General features: G+C 42.6%; 2 protein-coding genes across 2 annotated transcripts in view; both read left to right on the forward strand.

Moving 5' to 3' along the window:
• The window catches only part of PDE11A (phosphodiesterase 11A), a 407,012-nt gene extending 398,533 nt beyond the window's left edge, over window positions 1–8,479 (forward strand). The window contains exon 20 of the mRNA XM_061135538.1: window positions 7,759–8,479. Within this exon, the coding sequence (XP_060991521.1) occupies window positions 7,759–7,917 (159 nt within the window). The 3' untranslated portion in view covers window positions 7,918–8,479. The remainder of the gene's footprint in view (window positions 1–7,758) is intronic.
• Window positions 8,480–17,444: 8,965 nt separating this feature from the next.
• Window positions 17,445–20,260, forward strand: LOC133050906 (intraflagellar transport protein 70A). The gene has a single exon (XM_061135201.1). It carries the CDS (start codon window positions 17,622–17,624, stop codon window positions 19,617–19,619), a length of 1,998 nt encoding a protein of 665 aa, XP_060991184.1. The 5' UTR covers window positions 17,445–17,621; the 3' UTR covers window positions 19,620–20,260.
• Window positions 20,261–20,488: the final 228 nt, after the last annotated feature.

Raw genomic sequence — 20,488 nt, forward strand, 5'->3', positions numbered from 1 at the left:
AAAATCATCAATTCTTCAGCATTCAGCTTTCTTTATAGTTCAACTCTCACATCCATACATGACAACTGGAAAAACCATAGCTTTGACTAGACAGACCTTTGTTGGCAAAGTAATGTCTCTGTTTTTCAATATACTGTCTAGGTTTGTCATAGCTTTTCTTCCAAGGAGCAAGTGTCTTTTAATTTCATGGCTGCAATCACCATCTGAAATCACAATAGCTTCAACAAAATAGAAATTTACTTTTCTCTCTGATAATAATAATCCAAACAAGTCAATTCTAGGTTTCTATGTTATGGCATTTCCATAACAGTCAGAGACCCAGGCCCTGTTGATCTTCCCTCAGGACGTGGCTGCCATACTCAAGATTGCCTCATGGTCACAAGATGGTCACTGTAGCTCTAACCATCATGTTAATATTCCGGCAGCAAGGAGGAGAGAGGGGCAAGGACAAAAGGATGCACCTCCCAAATGAGGATACTCTCATTTAAGAGTCTTCTCAGAAGCTTTTTTTCTAAATTCTTCTCGCTCCTCCCTGGCCATTCCTAAGCTTTGTTGTTGTTACTTTTTAGTCGCTAAGTCATGTCTGACTCTTTTATGACCATGTGGACTGTAGCTGCCATGCTCCTCTGTCCATGGGATTTTCCAAGCAGGACTAAGGGAATGAGTTGCCCTTTCCTTCTTCAGGGAAGCTACCTGACCCAGGGATCAAACTCAAGTCTCCTACCTTGGCAGCAGATCCTTTACCACTGACCAACCAGGGAAGCCCCTAAGCTTAAGGGAGGCTAAAATGCTTCCTGGAAAGGCAACTAGCAGTCTCTGATAGAGATACCACAGCCCTGGTGGAGTAAATGACTCCCTCCCCAAATGGGAAGAAGTCATAAGCCTTTTAAACACCATTGTGCTCTAGCCTGGGGAAAACCCAGCAGCATATGGTGCCCGGAGCAGGTACATGTGTGACATTTATAAACGATTATTATTAATTTTCCAGCCTGAGCCAATTTCACTCTAAAGGTTTGTTTTAAAGGTAGTCTATTTAACGTGAATGTCTAAAAACATTTATCCAAGAAAGTCTTGGTTCAGTTCTGTGTTCACCATTATTGTTTGATTATTTGTTTTTGAAGCAAGTTTTAAAATCTGCTGGAAGCCTCCTGTGGTAGTTAATACATTATCTTAAGCAATTTAATGCAAATTAATTTTTACACAACCTTGAGTTTCAGAGGCCACTGAACTGGGGAGGGAAGGAGTGAGGTTTAGGAGGAATCTGTTTGCTGCCTCCCATCTGGACCGCACAGCCAGCTCCATCTGCTCTCACATGTAGTAACTAACACTTCGGCTACTCCCTTGCCAAGCACACCATGTGGAAGTTAGCTTATTTTTTTACCCAGAAAAATGGTAAAATGCACAAAGAGGTGTGCATTTCATGTTTTCTAGAAGACCCAATGGGATTATTTTAGTGTTTCAATATTCAGTTTTGTACTACAATGCTAATTTTCCATTCAGCTTTACGGTTCTTTTTTTGTGTTTGTTTTATTTCTGGATTTCATTACCTTTTAATGCCACAATTCTCCTTTTCTAGTAGGGTCTTACAATACATTCATATCATATAGGAGCCACCGAAAGGTTCAGGGTAGAGAGCAGGAGGCTCAGATGTGTGGTTTGATTGACCAGGATAGATGCAAGGAGAGCTCATTGGACAGGACTCAAGGAAGCAGGGAGCCCAGGTAGGAGCTGAGCAGATTAAGGCAGTGGAGAAGGTGAGGGTAGCCTGAGCTTGGGTGATTGAAATGGCACTAGACTGACACACGGGGTCACTTTGGGAGTAGGATTGAGAGGACTTGGTGATAGTCTGGATGTGGGGGAAGACAAAGATGTCATGAATGATCTGTAGATTGCTGGGCTGGGCAGTTGGGTGGAGACAGTAATACTCAATTCCCTGAGGGAGTAACCCTGACAGCAGGGTTCACAGGAAGGCAATGAGCTGAGTTCAGGACAATCAGGTCACGATCTGGCCTTTACAACACGATGGAGGAGTAGAAGGCTGACAAGCCAAATGGGATTCTTAGCAACTACATCATTGCAACATGGCATGTAAAATTCAGGAATATGGCAGATGCAATCGGAACTAATCCTTACCTTTGAGCATCAGGAAAGATTAGCAGTTCAAAAGTTCACTAATTTAAAAGTTGGGATTTGCTGCATAATTGGCCACTTCTCTCTGAAGTCACAAACCTTCAGTCGAAGCCTTCTTGTTTCTTGGAGATGCTCTTTACGCATGTGACTGGCCAGTCTTGAGAATTCTAAAGAATTTCACTTGCATGCATTCTTGCTTCTCCTGTTGAAGGTTTGAGCAGAGATGACACCAGCTGGTCATGCCACCAATGACTTTCCATTTCAAAATGCCAACCCCCAAGTGGGCTTTGACATTTTCGTTGAGGAAGTTAAATGATCATGGTTGCAAGTAATCACATCTTCATTACAAGGATAATGCCTCAAACAAGACATTTAAGAGGGGCTCCAAGTCTATTTTTAAATTTTACCCCCCAAAATCGATATTTTAAAAATATTCTAATTTCTCTTTTCTCTACCATGCCATCATATCTGTTAGTTTCTGATTATTTCTCTTGAGTAGGGTGGGGATGGAGGAAATCAGAAAATACAGTTCTTAATGCCAACACCCTGGGAATATATGAGTCAACACTAGGAAGTAAAAACTATCTTCTCTCTTTGGCCTTTAAAAAAAATAAATAGCCAGCTCAGATAATTGCCTCAAAGTTTGTTTTAAAGGTATTAATGATGTAGTTGGACATTTTCAGGTTCAAAGGAAGTCTGCCTTTAATTTGGTGGGGTTCCTCTCTGCCCCTTCTCAGCAAGAATGTAGGAGTAGGGACTCCTAAGAGCATAGCTTTGTGTTGGCTTCCTCCCCTGTAGCACATCTGCTTCCATCTATCCAGCAGTCGAGTTCTGAGAAGGGACTGTGGTCGGCTGAGAAGCACATGCCGGCCAGATGGTGGCAGATGTGGATCTTGGTGGCGGAGGGAAAGCAAGGCCCAAATCTGCCTCCCAGCAGCTTAGAGAGCTGCTACAAACACGGTCTCAGGAATTATGGTAGTGAGACAGAATACTGTATTCATTTCCCAAGGGGGTCATTCTGGGGTTGTTTTTACAGCAGGATTTTGTAGCAGGTCAGAACGTCCTGACCTTACTCATCCTGACCTCCCCTGTCTTCCTGCCACTGCTTTGTGGGCAGAGAGGAGGAGGGATGCTGTTCCCGGAGCTAGAGATCCAGAGATAGAGGCCTTGTTTCCACTCTCCCTTGGAGCTCATGGGCTGGGACCCAAGACAGAGTTGTTTAAAACCAATGATAGCGACTTCCACCGCTGGACCATGGTGATAGGGGGGATAAAACACCAAAAACCCAAAAACACACAGAAAAATACATCAAACAAGTTTTCAGACAGTGGACAACAGCCACACAATACAGATTTGTGAGAAAGGGGAACAAATGAAATGGGCCCGCCAGCTGTCCCAGCTCACTCCCTGGGGGGAGTGACCCGGCCACAGCAGGGGGAGGAGCACCCAGGCAGAGTCAGGGGTCTCAGTGGGATAAGGAGGCAGAACCAGGAGTCGAGGGAGGCCAAGGAGGTGAGCGTTCCGGGAAGGGTGGCAGAGAAGAGACGCTGCGTAGGACAGCTCCGGGGATCTGCAGTGGCCCGAGCCTTCAGTGCCGTTCGCTCCCTGCACGTGAGGAAACTACTGAGGCTGGAAAGAACTAGCAAAAAGCAGCAAGCAGAGGAATCCTCAGAGTTCACACGGGCGGGGAAGTAGTCCATGCTTCCACCACCCAGAATTTTAGAGAAAAACCTTGAAATATATGACGTTCTGGGCACAGTTCTCAGAAGATTACTGTCTTAGTAGTGGGGCCAAATTAGCCCTAAAATTTGCTCCGGACCCACCAAGGGAAGCTTAAAGACAAGCCTCAAAAGATCATGTTATTTCTACGTAACCTAATGCTTTCCCCAATAAAACTGAGGAATGTTTAAAGTAATGGAAAAAAGAATCCATCACACATCCCCTGAAGAGCAGAATGGCTACCCAATTCCAGTGTTCTTGCCTGGAGAATTCCATGGACAGAGGAGCCTGGCGGACTACAGTCCATGGGGTCACAAAGAGTTAGACATGACTAAGCAACTAACACTTTCACCTTTTTTCATATATGTACATAATATACATACTTATACTGACATAGGCATAAAATGTTTCTAGAAGGATACCCAAGAAACTGGTAACATCAGTTGCCTCTAGTGACGGAAATTAAATCTCTGGGGCAGGGGGGTGAAGGGAGATGTTTAACCCTGTACATATTGGACCCTTTGTATTCACTAGACTACACGTCTAGTGAATGTATGACTTATTCATAAAATATGGAATAAAACATATGCACTGGTCACAAGTGAGCTCACAAGTGGAGCCTGACTGGAATCAGGAAGGACGTGAGGCCCCTCAGCCACCTGGATGGCCAGATGCCTCGGGCTGTGTCCCCAGGATATACAGGGTCGTGTCAGCGACGGGCCACCGACAGGGCTGGGGAGCTGAAGTGGGCTTGGGAGCCCCCAGGATATCCATCTGTAGCCCAAGTTGGGTTTTGAGGTCAGTAAATCCCTTACCTACACTTGGAGGTGCATAGGAGTCACTGGTTTACTGTTCAGTTCAGTTCAGTTCAGTCACTCAGTCATGTCCGACTCTTTGCGACTCGATGAACCACAGCATGCCAGGCCTCCCTGTCCATCACCAACTCCCGGAGTCCACCCAAACCTATGTCCATTGAGTCGGTGATGCCATCCAACCATCCCATCCTCTGTCGTCCCCTTCTCCACCTGCCTTCAATCTTTCCCAGCATCCCAATGAGTCAGCTCTTTGCATCAGGTGGCCAAAGTACTGGAGTTTCAGCTTCACCATCAGTCCTTCCAATGAACACCCAGGACTGATCTCCTTTAGGATGGACTGGTTGGATCTCCTTGCTCAGCAGATTTGGGTTTAAAGGGAGAATGCCCCAAGGACTAGAACTGTTAGGTTGCTTACGGGGATATATATTTCAGCTCAGTAGAAAGAACGACATTCTAAAATCAGGATGAAAAGGAAACTGGACACACCCACCCAGGGAGGTCATGAGTTTACTACCTCTGGACATGTCTAAACACTGACAGGCCACACCGAGGGATGTCACCGAAGGGACTCAGCATCCCACGGTGGATTACAACACGCACATAACGTTTAGTATCCCTCTGCGTGTACATGCAGAGTGAGCAGAAGGCTGACATGTCCCTTTTCTCTTTTGCTAAGAGAAGAGTTAGTCAAACAAGACAGATCCCAGCAGCATTTGCACAGAATTTATCGGGTATCACCCACTGATGAGAAGTTTGTAGGAATACCTGTATCTTTCTAAATACTGGGAGCAATTCTCTTGCTGATGGTACATTGCACATAATCACCATAAACCTCGGAATTTAAATTTGTGGATCATGCCTTGCCTTCCTAATATTCTAATAGTTCCATATTCTCCCAGCTAACTGCATTTATGTGTAACAAATTTATAGTGCAAGAATTATTCTTTAAGATGAAGTTCTTGCTCCCTTTGCCTAGAGCCAGCACCCGACTAGAAGAAAATGATATTCCAGTATGGCAATTCTGTATTTAAGGAGAGTATGAAATAAAGAGAAAAAGGAATACTGAGAAATATGTACCACCCCCTCAAAAAATTTTATATTCAACACAAAGAAAGCAAGACAGAGAACAAAGACCTAGATAAAAGAAAGCAATCCGTTTGGGGCTAAGCCAAATAAATTTAAATAGTTTTAGAAATAAATTGGTGGAGTAATTCGAATCATGGGCAGGTGCTATGAATGTAATTTAGTAAATGCTCGGGAACCTGCCAAGGAAGAGAAAAATGTGTTGCTTTTGAGATCATTTCCCAGCAGCTTCATAAAAGAAAACTGATTACAGGAATTTAATAAGTAAAACAGAGCCAGAACTATAGTAATCAAATGAGTTTTTAATTACATTTCATGCAGAAAAAAATTCCAATTTGTGCTCCTGGAATTAAAAAAAAAAGTTTAGAGAAATGCTTTTGTAGCAGGAAAATAACATAAACACTAATTTCCATAGGAATTATAGTGGTCGGTTTAATTAAAAGGCTTGATCAGAGCAAAGAGGAGGCACTGCCAAACTATACTGAAAACCATGGCACGTGTCGCCCCCTCTCACACTATTGTCGAAATAAAAACTCTGCACTGAGCAGAAAACAGGCACCTGCATTTTTCTCGTGATGTAAAAGGGATTTTGATTACTGCCTGAATTATTACGCTGCTGTGATTTATTATCATATGGAATAACGAGTACATCCAATTTCAAATTAGACGTCATTGCTTGGTGTGATAAATGTCACGCTAATATGCTCTGTTTGGGGGCCGTGAATGTGAAGGGGCAGCACCTAGGCCAGGGTGGAGTGCTCACTGGTCAGCAGGCTCCCTGATTATTTCCGGACTTCCAGCCCCCACTTAACCTACATCTAGTTGCATCACACTTGTATCTCTGAAACTCCCCAGAGCGGAATGTTATTTAGGCAATGCTTCAGGCCTTCCTAACACACTGCAGTCATGATCAGGGTATTCCACCCTCAACAGAAACAACTCTTCTTCCTGTTGGCGGACTTCGCTCTGGAGCACCTGCCAACCGCCGGTCAGGCTTGAAGGCTTTTCAGGTGTCCTACAATGGCGGTGGATTAGCCACATGGTCACATTTGATCTCCCTTGTGATGAATGGGACGACCTGCAGGGAGTCTCCATGGCACTAGGGCTATAATCTGTGGCCACAGAACGCTGACCAAGGCATTTCCAGGGGCTAAGCCCTCACAGATCCATGATCCTTGTTTTATTCATTGCTTTGTCCCAGTAGAGCGGTGATCCAAGATTTGTGAGGCTGGAAGTTTGTACTGTTTGGGAATAGGGGACCATTTTTTTTTTTAATGATACAAAATTAAGTGCAAAACAGATATATAGAAGGGTCTCCTGCAAGTGAGCAGGCTGGATCCTGACCTTTCTTAGCCTTGGGGGTCGGTCAGCCTCTGGCCACACCCTACATTTTCTCTCCCTCATTTCTTCCCCACCCCTCCATCTGTCCCTCTCTTCCACACCCCTTTTTCTTTTCTCTTGTGTCTATTTCCATGCATGTTCTCATGGTGATCTGTACATTGAGCACAGTTCCCTGATCCTGCGCTTTAAAAAATGAGCTCCTCTCATTTCAGGACTTTACCTGGCCTTTCTCATTCGGGTGAATCCACCCAGAATCATCTATGGTGGAGCAAATGGTAGGTTTATTTTTGTAAAAATTTCAGTTCTTGGTCTATTGAGATCCAGAGCCCTCCTTAGCAGGCAAAGATACACATATTAGTAGACATGTGTGAGCTGAATATTTTGTTTCCTATAGATGTGAATTTAAAACAGGATCATAATCACATCGGCTGGCGCCCCCTAGAGCAGTACACAGACATCTGTCTTATTTTTTCGTTTTCTCTATAAGTTCTATTAATACAACACAGTGATGTTAAGTGCATATTTGCTTCTTGTAAATAGGTCATGTTTACCAAAATAATCATCATTTTCATTGCTTACAGCCCATTTCCATTCTCCTCACAAGTGAAAGCTAGAAAATCAAGGCCATGATTGGTTCATCTCTCCCCCACCCGCTTTTGTTTTCTTGTAGGCACTGGTGAAGGTCAATGTGAAACTGAAGCCGATGTTGGATTCCGTGGCCACCAACAGAAGTAAGTGGGAAGAGCTGCACCAGAAAAGGCTGCCCGTCTCCTTGACTGCCTCCGCCCGCTCTGCCAAGGTCACAGAGACCAGGGATGACAGAAACTAACCCTCCAGGCCAGCCGCTGCTGCAAAATGACTGCGCCCCGAAGAGCCGGCTTCCGTCCCGCACACCATTCTTTGGTTCCTTTAGGCTCAAACAGACATACAACCTCAGGGATGTGCTGAGAAGCATGCCTGGATGTTCACCTTGAAGCGTGGTGTCAGCACAAAGGACAGAGGAGGAAGGTGGGGGGCAGCAGGCAGACTCCAGGACCCTCACCTTTCCCCGATGAGCACGGAGATTCTGGGCTGAGAAGATTCTGGGCAGAGGGCAGCTGTGGGGCCAGGACCTGAGGATGGCTGGCCCTGCTCCCTCGGAGCTAAGGGGACACTGAACAGTGAAGGCGTCATTAGCGCTGCTTCATTTTGTATATGGCTATTCTGTTTGTTACAAGCCAAACAATGCTTGCCTCTGCTTCCTCTCCTAGGCTCCCTTTTGTGCCAGACTGTCCCTAGAATCCCAATTTGTATTCTGTGGAGATATCTTATTTTTAATCCTAAAGCTTCTTAATGATAGATCAGAGCCTTCAGAATTGCCTACCTAAAAGAGACACCTATATTATCCTTACAAAAACCAGCCACTCCCAGTTTCCCCTAAAAAGGTCCATAGTAGGAAGACAGCAAATGTGTTTGTCTGATTGGTGTTTACACATGATTCGTAACACTGCATTGGGATTGTGGTCCCCTTTTTTAGTTTTTAGATTCAACCTTCAATGTAGATCAAGTCTTCTCCTAGCAGGAATGGATTGGTAGACTTTAATTAAAGTCTGGATGAAAGAAAATCTATAGGTGGATTTACCATGAGTGACACAAGAACATTCAGAACTATTTCCAACAGTGAGACATTTCACAGGACACAGCAGAGCCATGGAGAATGATCATTGACAACCTTTATATATATTAGAGTTCTCCTAGTGATGAGTTTCAGTATAAAGTCTAAGGTTACTGCCAGTGCCAACCGAAAGCCAAATGGAGAGCACCCCAATTTTGGATTTTTCCCTAAGTGTAAAATATAATGCTTGAAAGATTAAGAAATAACAGTCTGGGCAGTGAACAAATATCCTACAGAAATCCAAATTTATAAAAGGTAAGAATGTGTGCATGCTAAGTTGCTTCAGTCATGACCGACTCTTTGCAACCCTATGGACTTTAGCCCACCAGGCTCCTCTGTCCGTGGGATTCTCCAGGTAAGAATAGTGGAGTGGTTGCCATGCCCTCCTCCAGGGGATTTTCCCAACCCAGGGATTGAACTCGGGTCTCTTATGTCTCCTGCACTGGCAGGAGGGTTATTTACTACTCGCACCACTTGGGAAGCCCATAGATAAGAATAAGCTATGTTAAACAGATGCAGAGATTAGAAAGCTGAGAGACTGAGGACATGGTATGCCCTATCCAAAGTCCCCACTGTGGCACTTTCCTGGTGATCTAGTAGTTAAGAATCTTCCATCACAAAGGAACTAAGATTCTGCATGCCGTGAGGTGCAACCAAAAAAAAGAGAGAGAGAGAAAAACAAAACAATGCTGGGCTAGAAGCTAGACTTGTACCCTAGCTCTGGCACTATTCACTGGATGGCTTTAGACAAATCACTTAACTTCTTCCTTTTTCCTCATTTGTCAAATGAGATTACACTAAGAAATTATTTTCAAACATAACTTAACCTTAGGACTCTTCATTCAAATAAATCTTACAAAGTATCCCCAAGACATAAAACATCTAAAAGTCCAAGTCCCCTATTTGAAGCTGGGTTGGGGGAGCCCTATGAAGCCTCATCTCTTTGATTACATACCTAGCAGCCCATAAAGGGCCTCTGAGGAATTTGAAAATCTCTGGACCAGATAAACCTTGCAGTCCATTCCATTTCCAAAAAAAATCTAAATTTAAAACCACTTATATTCTTATTGTTGCTGGTCAGTATCACTTATTAACTTTACTCAGAGAAAGAGGGGCCAAGTTCCACCAAGGACATTGTTTTCCTGGCACATAGTAGACATTGGGGAAATGTTTAAAGAATGGGTAAATTAAGGAACCAAAACAGAAGTAAGGGAAGAGCAAGGTAACCATGAGGAAGAAGAAAGATTCTACATGACCAGAAATGGAGGAAAAGAAAATTATAAACCAGGCAAATGGGGGAAGAGGAGGAGGAGGAGGAGGGGAACCAAAAGAAAATGACTAACAAGAATATATAGGGCCCAATGCAGGTGGTAAGAGATGGCCAAAGGGAAGGTGAACATTAATCCAAACACGGAAAAAATGGGACTTGTTATAAAAAAAAAAAAAATGAAGGTACGTCTTGTCATCAATTGCTTAGAGAAGAGAGATACTTGAGTAGGGAGGGGATTGACAAAAGAGAGAAGGAAGGAGTGGGAACCCTAAAAAATAATGTTCCCAGCTACCCTCTACCACTGTCTCTGTGGGGAAGACTGGAGAAACTCGAGGAGAAAATAAGTGCAGGAAAAATTGCCTCTGCAGAGCAGGTACGAGGAGGTTGTTCAGATTTATGGATTTTATTAAGCCAGTTTTCTGAATCACTCAGCTATAAAGGAAAATAGCTTCTGCTGGGCTGTCTCCCTCCTTCAGGTGAGGAAGAAAGGGTGGGTGGAAGCAGGGACAGAGCCTGGTTGTGTGTCTGCAGCTAGAAGCACTGCAGGTGTTTCTAGCTGTTGTCACATCATGTTTGTATCACAAGCAGGAATTGAAAATCAGTCCATGTGAGGCAGAGATGAACCCACATCTGTCATCCTCCCCAACGATAAATAAATAAATAGCCCAGAAAGATGGATGCCAGTGTATCTAGAGCAAAATTTTAAAGCATGTGCTTTATGATAAAACTAGACCCAGGGTCCGATGGAGACTGCAGGCAGCTACATGCATTGTGGCTACCCTGAATGTTGATGCTGCATATTGCTGAGGGGAACGTAATTTATAGCAGAAACCCTCCGGCTCCCACTAAGGTTGAGTTTTCCTCTCATTTTCTTGCCTTTTTATTGGCTTCACTGCACGGTTGCCAATAGCAACATCCACTGGTAGCAAGGGGAGTTCAACACCATTGCAATCTGCCATACAGTGGAGCCCTGACAATGTCAACCATCAATCAAGTGGCTGTTTGTAATTGCCTCCATCTATTTCTCCTGTCTCAAGGTATCTTTCCTATTGTGGGTCAAAATTCAGAAACTGCTGACTAATGCCCAGGTCTGTTCCTCCATGACCATGCAACAGTAGAAAAGGAGGGTAGCAGGCTCCCTGGAGCCAACAACCCAGAAGATTAGAGGTTGAACTTGGGAGTTTGGGGTATTTTAAATCTCTTTTCTAAGTAATGTATAACTTTAGAAGAATTTGAGGTATGTGTGGTTACCCATATAATCTGCTTTCCCAAAAAAGAAAAAGAGAAAATTCCCCAGTTGTTATTATTAATATTTATTTCCTATTGGAGGGAGGTATTTAAATGTGAACCTTCTTATAAAACCTCCAACTGACCAAATGTTTGGTTCTCTTGGCATTTATGGTTGAAATGACTTCATCCTACTTTGTCCACGAGGTGTATTTTTCTCAGGCAGGCTGTTTATCATTTTATTAGTCAGTACGTGGATAATACATGCACAACCTACAATATAGCTGGCAATCCCGGCCAGAAGGGACAGCTTGGCAGACTGCGAAGGGCACCACCCCAGGGCACAGTGGATGGGGCTCCCCCTGGCCTGGCTTGTTATCTTGGGACCCTCAGGTCTCGGATTTTCCACCTGTAAAATAAAAGCCCTGAGTTTTATTCAGTTCATCCCTACGCCAAAGGACCAAGCTGTGTTTAACTTTAAAAAATTATTCCATGTAATTGTTTTATTCACTCTTCTCAAACAAGATAGGGATAAACAGGTCATCTCCTCCCTAAAGACAAAATAAAAAGTTACATACATGGAGTAGATACGAAAACAACCTTACCACAGATATGTCTGAGCCTGCCTCTAATGATCATAAAAGACATAGTCATCAGTATAATTTTTTAAAAATATACCCTTTTATTCCATAAAGGACAGCTTTAGATTATCTCATAGCATAGATATCCCATAAATGGTAGTCAGTTTAATTTAGAATTTATAAAGTGAGTCAAAAGAAGTTAAAATTGCACGTGATTTCTGTTTCTGAAATCTGCAATGTCCACATATTTCCAGGTATTTTATATTTAAATACCCATTGGGTTGGGTTAGAAATAATTATTAAAATTTTGTTAGTGAAACAACTAGTATTAATGCTACAGGAATTCAGTTGCTTTTTTCATGTATCAAAATGTATCATATTTGATCCACTTCCCTTAGGTCATTAAACAGAATCTGCTCAATTTACTTTGTGGTAGAATTCTTTTAAAATCCATTCCTCCTGCTGACTCAATGAATTACAGAAAGATAAAATACAGTTTCATCTCCATTAATAGTGTGAAAAACTCCTGCCAAGTGGGACAGAAATCTAACAGATTAAGGGAAGATTTACATATAAAGAAAAATGTTTTGGCTGGAAAAAAAATATTCAAAAAGGATTCATTAAAGCAAAAGAGTAAAACCTAGTTTGGGACCCTAAAAACTATAGCAGCACCACTGCAGTGAAATTTCATTGTCTGCTTCAGAATAACAGTCTCTGAAACAGTTGTCATGCGCTGTAAAGAACTCCCAAACCTCACATGTATCAGGAAATCTAAAGGTTGAGTCTGGCTATAAGAAGGCCAAAATTTCATAAGTTTCATAAGTGACCAATAATAGAATAAAACATATAGATGGCAGAAGTGATGTGTCTGGGGAATTTCACGTTGAGCACTTGGACTTAACAATGCCTGAGGTCCTGCTTACATGGCTTGTGTACCTTTTCCTCAGCTGGTAATTTGATGTTGTACATCTTTTCTAATTTAATTTTGAATGTGCTTACATATTTAGTCCCTCTCTCAATAGCACTAAAGATAAGTTATTCACCTGTGTAGCACATCTCTACTAATATTGTTGAACGTATACACTGGGACAAAAATATGTTTGTTTTACTAAGTGAATGAAGTATTTGCTGTAAAAAAAAAAAAATGTGTTATTTCAGGCCACCATTTATCTTTGTGCTCATTTTCTGTGTATGTGTATTAGAATCTCGATTATTTTTTCTTTAGATTTAGATTAAATCATATTTAGATGAATTTTTTTAAAAACACAAATAGCATTGTATGGAAACAAGAGTTTAGGTGTTGGCGAATCTCATCCTCTTGGGAAAAATATTTTTGCCATTTTATTTTGATGTACAATCATCTAAAAAGGACCCCCCTACTGATTTGCTTCTTAATTATTATTGTTTTACACAAAAGAAGTGAAATATGTCTTCAATTGACTTATCGGACATCACCCCCTTTGTGTAGATCTCCCAGGCTGATGTGTCATTATAGGAATACTACATTATAAGACTGCTTGACCATATCACAAGCATCTAATCCATGATTTTGAAACTGCTTTAAGAGAACTAAATATCTTTGTTTTTAACAAAATGCTTAAAGCTTAACTAAACCTCTGAAATACTCTTTATTTCCCTTGAGAAGGATGATTTAAAGGCTGAAAGAGGCAGGCATGCATCCAAAGACCTAGGATTTAAATTCTGACTGTCCATTTATCCCATTAACCTTGTCTTCATCTGTGATGTTTGCTTGTGTAAGAAGATAGTGGGACAGCCCTGTCCACGGAGCATCTTAAAGATGACAAAAGGTTCTTAGAATTACTGAAGTTTTTCTGGAGGGATAAGAGTCTGCAGCCCAATGCAGACGAGTTCCCTGTGCCTGTTACAGATTGCTCAAATTTGCATGGGCAATTACACTGGGGGATCGCATCAATGCAGGGCCGCCAGCCACTGACGCCGTACAATTACACCGTGGCTTCGGTGCTTAAACTTTAAAATTCTTACACCATTGTGCCTGTTCTATTAGAACAAACTGCAGCAAATGATCCAAAGCAGATTCCAACGACTGGCGAGGAGGTGCTCCGGGGGAAAAGGAAGAGGTGCAGCCTGGCCCCTACCGGCCAGCTTAAACAGTCACCAGTCCCCGCACGCGACTGAGGCAACCACGGGTTTCTTTGTGCTTTGTAGTCCCTGTTTTTCAGGTGGAGCCAACGGTAAGAATTACCTAATTCACAGTAGGGCTGTGAGGATTAATGAGGGAAGTTAGGCAAAGCAGGACCTGGCCCCGGTACAGAAAGTACTGCATAAACACAGGGGCTTAGAGTAGCTCTTTGTTTGGAAGGTTGATTGATTTCATCAAATGCAAGTATCCACAGTTGTGCCTTCTCTGGTAATTGCATTTATAAACAGCAATGTTATTGTGCTCTTCCTAATAAGTTAATTTCAATAATAACACCATAAGCCCCCAAAATAAGGTACTTGATTTAAAAAAAAAAAAAAGTATATCCAAGAAGGAAATCTAATTAAAATATTAATAAAGCTGGAACCACCAGTGAAAGGAGAATTCATGAGGTTAAATGTCTTACCATCTGAGCATAAATGTTCCCAAGTGTTGATCTGGTACACAATTTTTCCTAAACTCTTAAAAGACTGAACAGATGCTCCAGAAAGTCAATCTATTATATTACCAATTTGACAAAAATGTATTATTTCTGCCCCCTTTGTGGTGGAAGATTTCGGGAGGTGGGAAGGAAGACGTAAGGGGACTAAACAAATAAGGGGGCTGGCCACATCCTGAAGAAAATGGCTTGAGATGAGAGGGACCAGACATAACAACTGGAAAATGGTTTGGCAGAAAGTCTTCCTTTATCAAAGAAATTGTCTGACCCCAGCTACGGTTGTTGAGATGTTCATAAATTACCAGCGTTTACCAACAGGAAGTAATTACATTTAGAGGGTAAATAAGAAAGCATACTTTCCAACTAGTTTTAAAAGAGAATGTCAAAGAGATTATACATAAAATAGGATATGGAATTTGGTCATCTCACATTTGACAGGCAGAAATATAAGCATGTTAAGAACCAGACATCATACTTTTAGCTCCTATCCATTGTGCCCAAATGAAATTCTTCTGTGTGGTAAATATGCCTCCCTTCCCTTTATGCAGCAAAATCCACCCTGAGTCCAACACCATTTTCCTAAAGTCTAATTCCTTTCAACAAGGCACTAAATCTTTTTAGTGCAACCACCAAATGTTTTCTTATTGCTAGAAATGGTACAATACACTAACTTTTTGATATATGCTCCAGCTTTCCAAGATTGTCTTGGAAACAAAATGATCCTTTATGACATTTTGTAATATCCCACCCCATTTATTGCTTTCCAGAATTTCTATCATTAATTAAAGGGCCTTCTTTCACCATCCCCCACCCCCCCAAAACCTAATCTATTCCCCAACTGCCTGTCATAGACTAAATAAAAGTCGGTCTATCACAGCAGCAGGCATGGTCATGCCAATTTCACAGTGTGATTTGTGCACTCATTTCATTTTGAAAATGACCCTGCCCTCCATCTGTCTAAGCCGAATGTCCTGCTTTTTTCAAGCCAGGCCTCAGGAGCAGCCGCACATGAAATAAGGAGGAAGAACAGCTTCCCTCTGCCCACTTCAGCAGCCATGCTCACAGACAGATATCAGCACAGAGGGGAACCTCAGTTGGTGTCTGTAGGGATGGGAGAAATCTAGGGGAGAGCACAGGCCTTCTAGTTTGCTTCCATTCCCAAGAGGCCATTTGAAGATGAATGCTTTCATGATGCAAATACAACCCTGAAAATCAGACTGATTGATTAAAGATACAAATGACAATTTCCCATTTCTATATTTAATAGCACCTCACCCAAAGTATCAGATCACACAAAAGGATTTTAAAATATTAATATTGAGCCTGAGTTTCCAAGGGACAAGTATAGTCAGGTAGTCATAAAGTTGAAGACCCTCCCCCAGCCACCCACCCCACTCCTGGATTACTGAGCAGCACTAGCAAGCATCCCTCAGCCCAAGTACCTCCCTGGGTTGAAGGCCCTAAAAGGGTGTACCCAGAGATTGAGTTGAAAGAAGCCTCAGAGTACAGTTATAGTGGACCTTATCCATTGCTTTTTCTGGGGCTCTTAGGTGGGCCAGAATGCTATTCAACCCATCTGAAATGGGTACACTTTGTCCCTTTCTCAGTATCATGAAGTGGAAGGTTTCTTGTCTGGTCCCACCCAGAAGAAGAGAGATCTGTCAATTTCTCAGCAAGGAAAGCTGAAAGCACAGAAATTCAATTGCTTTGGATATAAGCAATCACAGAAGTCTCCTGCCAGCTATACTAGGTGACCAGAACTATACCAACCCCATTATTTTCTAACACCTGCTCATAGCTACAATTCAGATATGGAAGTTCAAATATCTATTGCCCACACCAAGTTGATTGGTTGTTTTAATGGAAGGAAAAAAGACACTACTTTTCCAGCACAGAGTGTGGCATCAAACACAGCGCCTTCACAAACTCACCTGTAGGAAATACGTGGACTAGGTTACAGTCAATATTTCCTCCTGAAACTAGCTGCTGAATATCACAGAACTACTGCTGTGTGCACTTGAGCAAATTATTTGCTCAAAAAACTAAATTTGCTGGGTGGTCTTGAGAAAATTCTTTAAAACTTTCTAGTACACAGATTCTGTATCTAATAAAGAGAACACACGGTGGTGATTAAGATTAGAAATAAGGTGCATCAATTGTCTGAGTGCCATACAATATGGTTAGTAGTGGCACTGGAATTTATAAATAGAAAAGATGTTATGGGCAGCAAAAGGACTTGATTGACTCTTTAAGCACACAGGAAAGACATGCTTTTATTTGTACGCTGTTTACTTTGGTACTAGATAGGCCAGTGTAGATCATGGATGATCAATGGAGACGTAGGGGTATTGAGGAAGATTGGTTTCTTACTTGTAGTGAAAGCTGGGGAGCCAAGCCAATAGATATGGTCAAGATTAAATACTCACATCTACTCAGTAATAACTGTTCTTTGTGGAGGGCGGAGGGAACACCTGGATCTAACATTGAACGTCTTCCAGGACCAGATAATATTCACAAAACCATTTCCCATCGTTAACTTGCGGAAACGACAAAAATAAGAATTATCTTTATCTACTGCATATTACGTCTTAGAAAGTGTGCCCTCAAGGCAGCTTAAAAAGAGAAGCTACTCTAATTCCAAGAGAATTCCGAAGAGAATTCTCCTTCTCATTAAACTATAAAAACTAACCGCGAAACGACACCATGAGTGTATATTGCAAAGTGTATAAGGTTGAAAACGTAAGGGGCTTCTGATCGCAAACCTTTTTTCCCCGAGCCAGAGACAGGTGACACAAAAGGCTGCCAGCAATTTTAATCAATATTAATGGAAGGCAAGTGAAATCTCACTTCCCCACTCCGGAGGGGCCGTCCTGCAGAGACTACGCCTCCCAGCATGCAGCGCTGCACGTCCCGACGCCGGCGCGATCGGACCAGTGCATGCCGGGAAGTAGAGTTTCCGTTTCTGAACTGCCCCGAGGCCTTTCATCTATCTTGCGTGACTCACGACTTCCGCAGCCCGGAGTCCTCGAGGACTAATACAGTACTTTAAAAATTCACTTTAGTGATTCTTTTATATTCCTTACGCAGTTTTCCCATTGCCAAGTAACATCCGGACAAAAGACTTTTCCGTTTCCGGTTGGCATGTTGCCTTGGTAACTGGGATGCACAGCCGCGGAGGCAGTTATGGCGGGGCTGGGCGGTGAGCCCATCCCCGACGGGGAGTTCACCGCGGTTGTGTACCGGCTCATCCGGGATGCCCGGTACGCCGAGGCCGTGCAGCTGCTGGGCGGAGAGCTCCAGCGGAGCCCGAAAAGCCGCGCCGGGCTGTCGCTGCTGGGCTACTGCTACTACCGCCTACAGGAGTTCGCGCAGGCGGCCGAATGCTATGAGCAGCTGCGCCAACTGCACCCGGAGCTGGAGCAGTACCGCCTGTACCAGGCCCAGGCCCTGTACAAGGCCTGCCTCTACCCAGAGGCCACCCGCGTGTCCTTCCTCCTCCTGGACAACCCCGCCTACCACAACCGGGTCCTCCGTCTCCAAGCCGCGATCAAGTACAGCGAAGGCGACCTGCCCGGGGCCAGGAGCCTGGTGGAGCAGCTACTGAGTGGAGAAGGAGGAGAAGACAGCGGGGGCGAGAACGAGCTGGATGGCCAGGTCAATCTGGGTTGTTTGCTGTACAAGGAGGGACATTATGAAGCCGCGTGTTCCAAGTTCTCTGCGGCCCTGCAGGCTTCGGGCTACCGTCCTGATCTTTCCTACAACCTGGCTTTGGCCTATTTCAGCAGCCGACAGTATGCATCTGCCCTAAAGCATATCGTGGAGATTATTGAACATGGCATCCGGCAGCACCCAGAGCTGGGTGTGGGCATGACCATTGAGGGCGTTGATGTTCGAAGTGTTGGCAACACCTTAGTCCTTCACCAGACTGCTTTGGTGGAAGCCTTCAACCTCAAGGCTGCCATAGAATACCAACTGAGAAAGTATGAGGCGGCCCAAGAAACCCTCACTGACATGCCACCAAGGGCAGAGGAAGAGTTAGACCCCGTGACCCTGCACAATCAGGCACTAATGAACATGGATGCCAGGCCCACAGAAGGGTTTGAAAAACTACAATTTTTGCTCCAACAGATCCCCTTTCCTCCAGAGACCTTTGGCAACCTGTTGCTGCTCTACTGTAAATATGAGTATTTTGACCTGGCAGCAGACGTCCTGGCAGAGAATGCCCATTTGACTTACAAGTTCCTCACACCTTATCTCTATGACTTCTTGGATGCCATGATCACTTGCCAGACAGCTCCTGAAGAGGCTTTCGTTAAGCTTGAGGGTCTAGCAGGGATGCTGACTGAACAGCTCAGGAGACTCACCAAACAAGTGCAGGAAGCAAGACACAATAAAGATGATGAAGCTATCAAAAAGGCAGAGAATGAATATGATGAAACCCTTGAGAAGTACATTCCTGTGTTGATGGCCCAGGCCAAAATCTACTGGAACCTTGAAAATTACCCAATGGTAGAAAAGATCTTCCGCAAATCTGTGGAATTCTGTAATGACCACGATGTGTGGAAGCTGAATGTGGCTCATGTTCTGTTCATGCAGGAAAACAAATACAAAGAAGCCATAGGTTTTTATGAGCCAATAGTCAAGAAGCATTATGACAACATCCTGAAAGTCAGTGCTATTGTGCTGGCCAACCTGTGTGTTTCATATATTATGACAAGTCAAAATGAAGAAGCTGAGGAGTTGATGAGGAAGATTGAAAAGGAGGAAGAACAGCTCTCTTATGATGACCCAGATAAGAAAATCTACCATTTCTGCATTGTGAATTTGGTGATAGGGACACTTTACTGTGCCAAAGGAAATTATGACTTTGGTATTTCCCGGGTTGTCAAAAGCTTGGAACCTTATAATAAAAAACTAGGAACTGATACGTGGTATTATGCCAAAAGATGCTTCCTGTCATTATTAGAAAACATGTCAAAACACATGATTGTACCTCGTGACAGTGTCGTTCAAGAATGTGTTCAGTTTCTAGAACACTGCGAACTTTACGGGAGGAACATTCCTGCTGTTATTGAGCAACCCCTGGAACAAGAAAGAATGCATACTGGAAAGAATACAGTCACATATGAATCCAGAGAGTTAAAAGCTTTGATTTATGAGATTATAGACTGGAATATGTAATAGTGTCTAATGATGGCTTTTATCAAAATGGCTCTGTTAACTTTATATATTTGCAACTCTTTTATCTTTGTCTTTTGGCGTCTTCACATTTGTTATACATTGAAATTTGTACACTTGAAAATTATAATGAAAATAATTTAGATGTATCTTTTGAGAAACATCACAAAACGATTATAATAAAAAGAACTTGAGCCCTAGAAAGATTTATGAAAAATTCAAAAGTGAATGGGGAAATGTGTCTAATAGTATTTGTAATGCCTACATCTCCTCTCCTTTGTATCTTTTGTGTTTTGCTATACTCTGAAAAAATCCTGCATGAGAAGATTATATCCTCCAGGGACCAAGCACTGTCAAGTCCAGAACTCAGTTAATATATAGGACACCTGGAGATTAATAATAATCTCAAAGATTTCATGTTATACTCCAACAATTTATCTTTGAGTAACATTAATGTGTAATGCATATGTTTTGCATAGATTTTAGTATGTCTTGGCAGAATTTTCCAATACAATGGTAATGCTTTCTTTAACAAAAATTCTTTATATTCCAAACTTTTTTTTAACCTGCAAGATTTAGTAGGAAATTATACCATAACAAAACTATGGTGCTGTGGTGTGGAGACAATAAACAACTGACAGATTTTCATGGTTCTCTTTTGTCCATTTGTTAATAATTTGAATATATAATGTTACTCTTTTCTTTAACTGATTAGTAACACTTATTAATAAAGTTCTAAGATACCCTTAAAACTTGGTTTTTAATTCTTGTTTCTACTTAGGACACATTGATACTGGACTTTGTTTTTATGTTGTAACCTCTTGGAAAAAGAAAAATATTATACACTATTCCAATCACCCCATCAAAGTCTT

Source organism: Dama dama, chromosome 33, assembly GCF_033118175.1.
Source record: "Dama dama isolate Ldn47 chromosome 33, ASM3311817v1, whole genome shotgun sequence".
NCBI classification, from domain to species: Eukaryota; Metazoa; Chordata; class Mammalia; order Artiodactyla; family Cervidae; genus Dama; species Dama dama.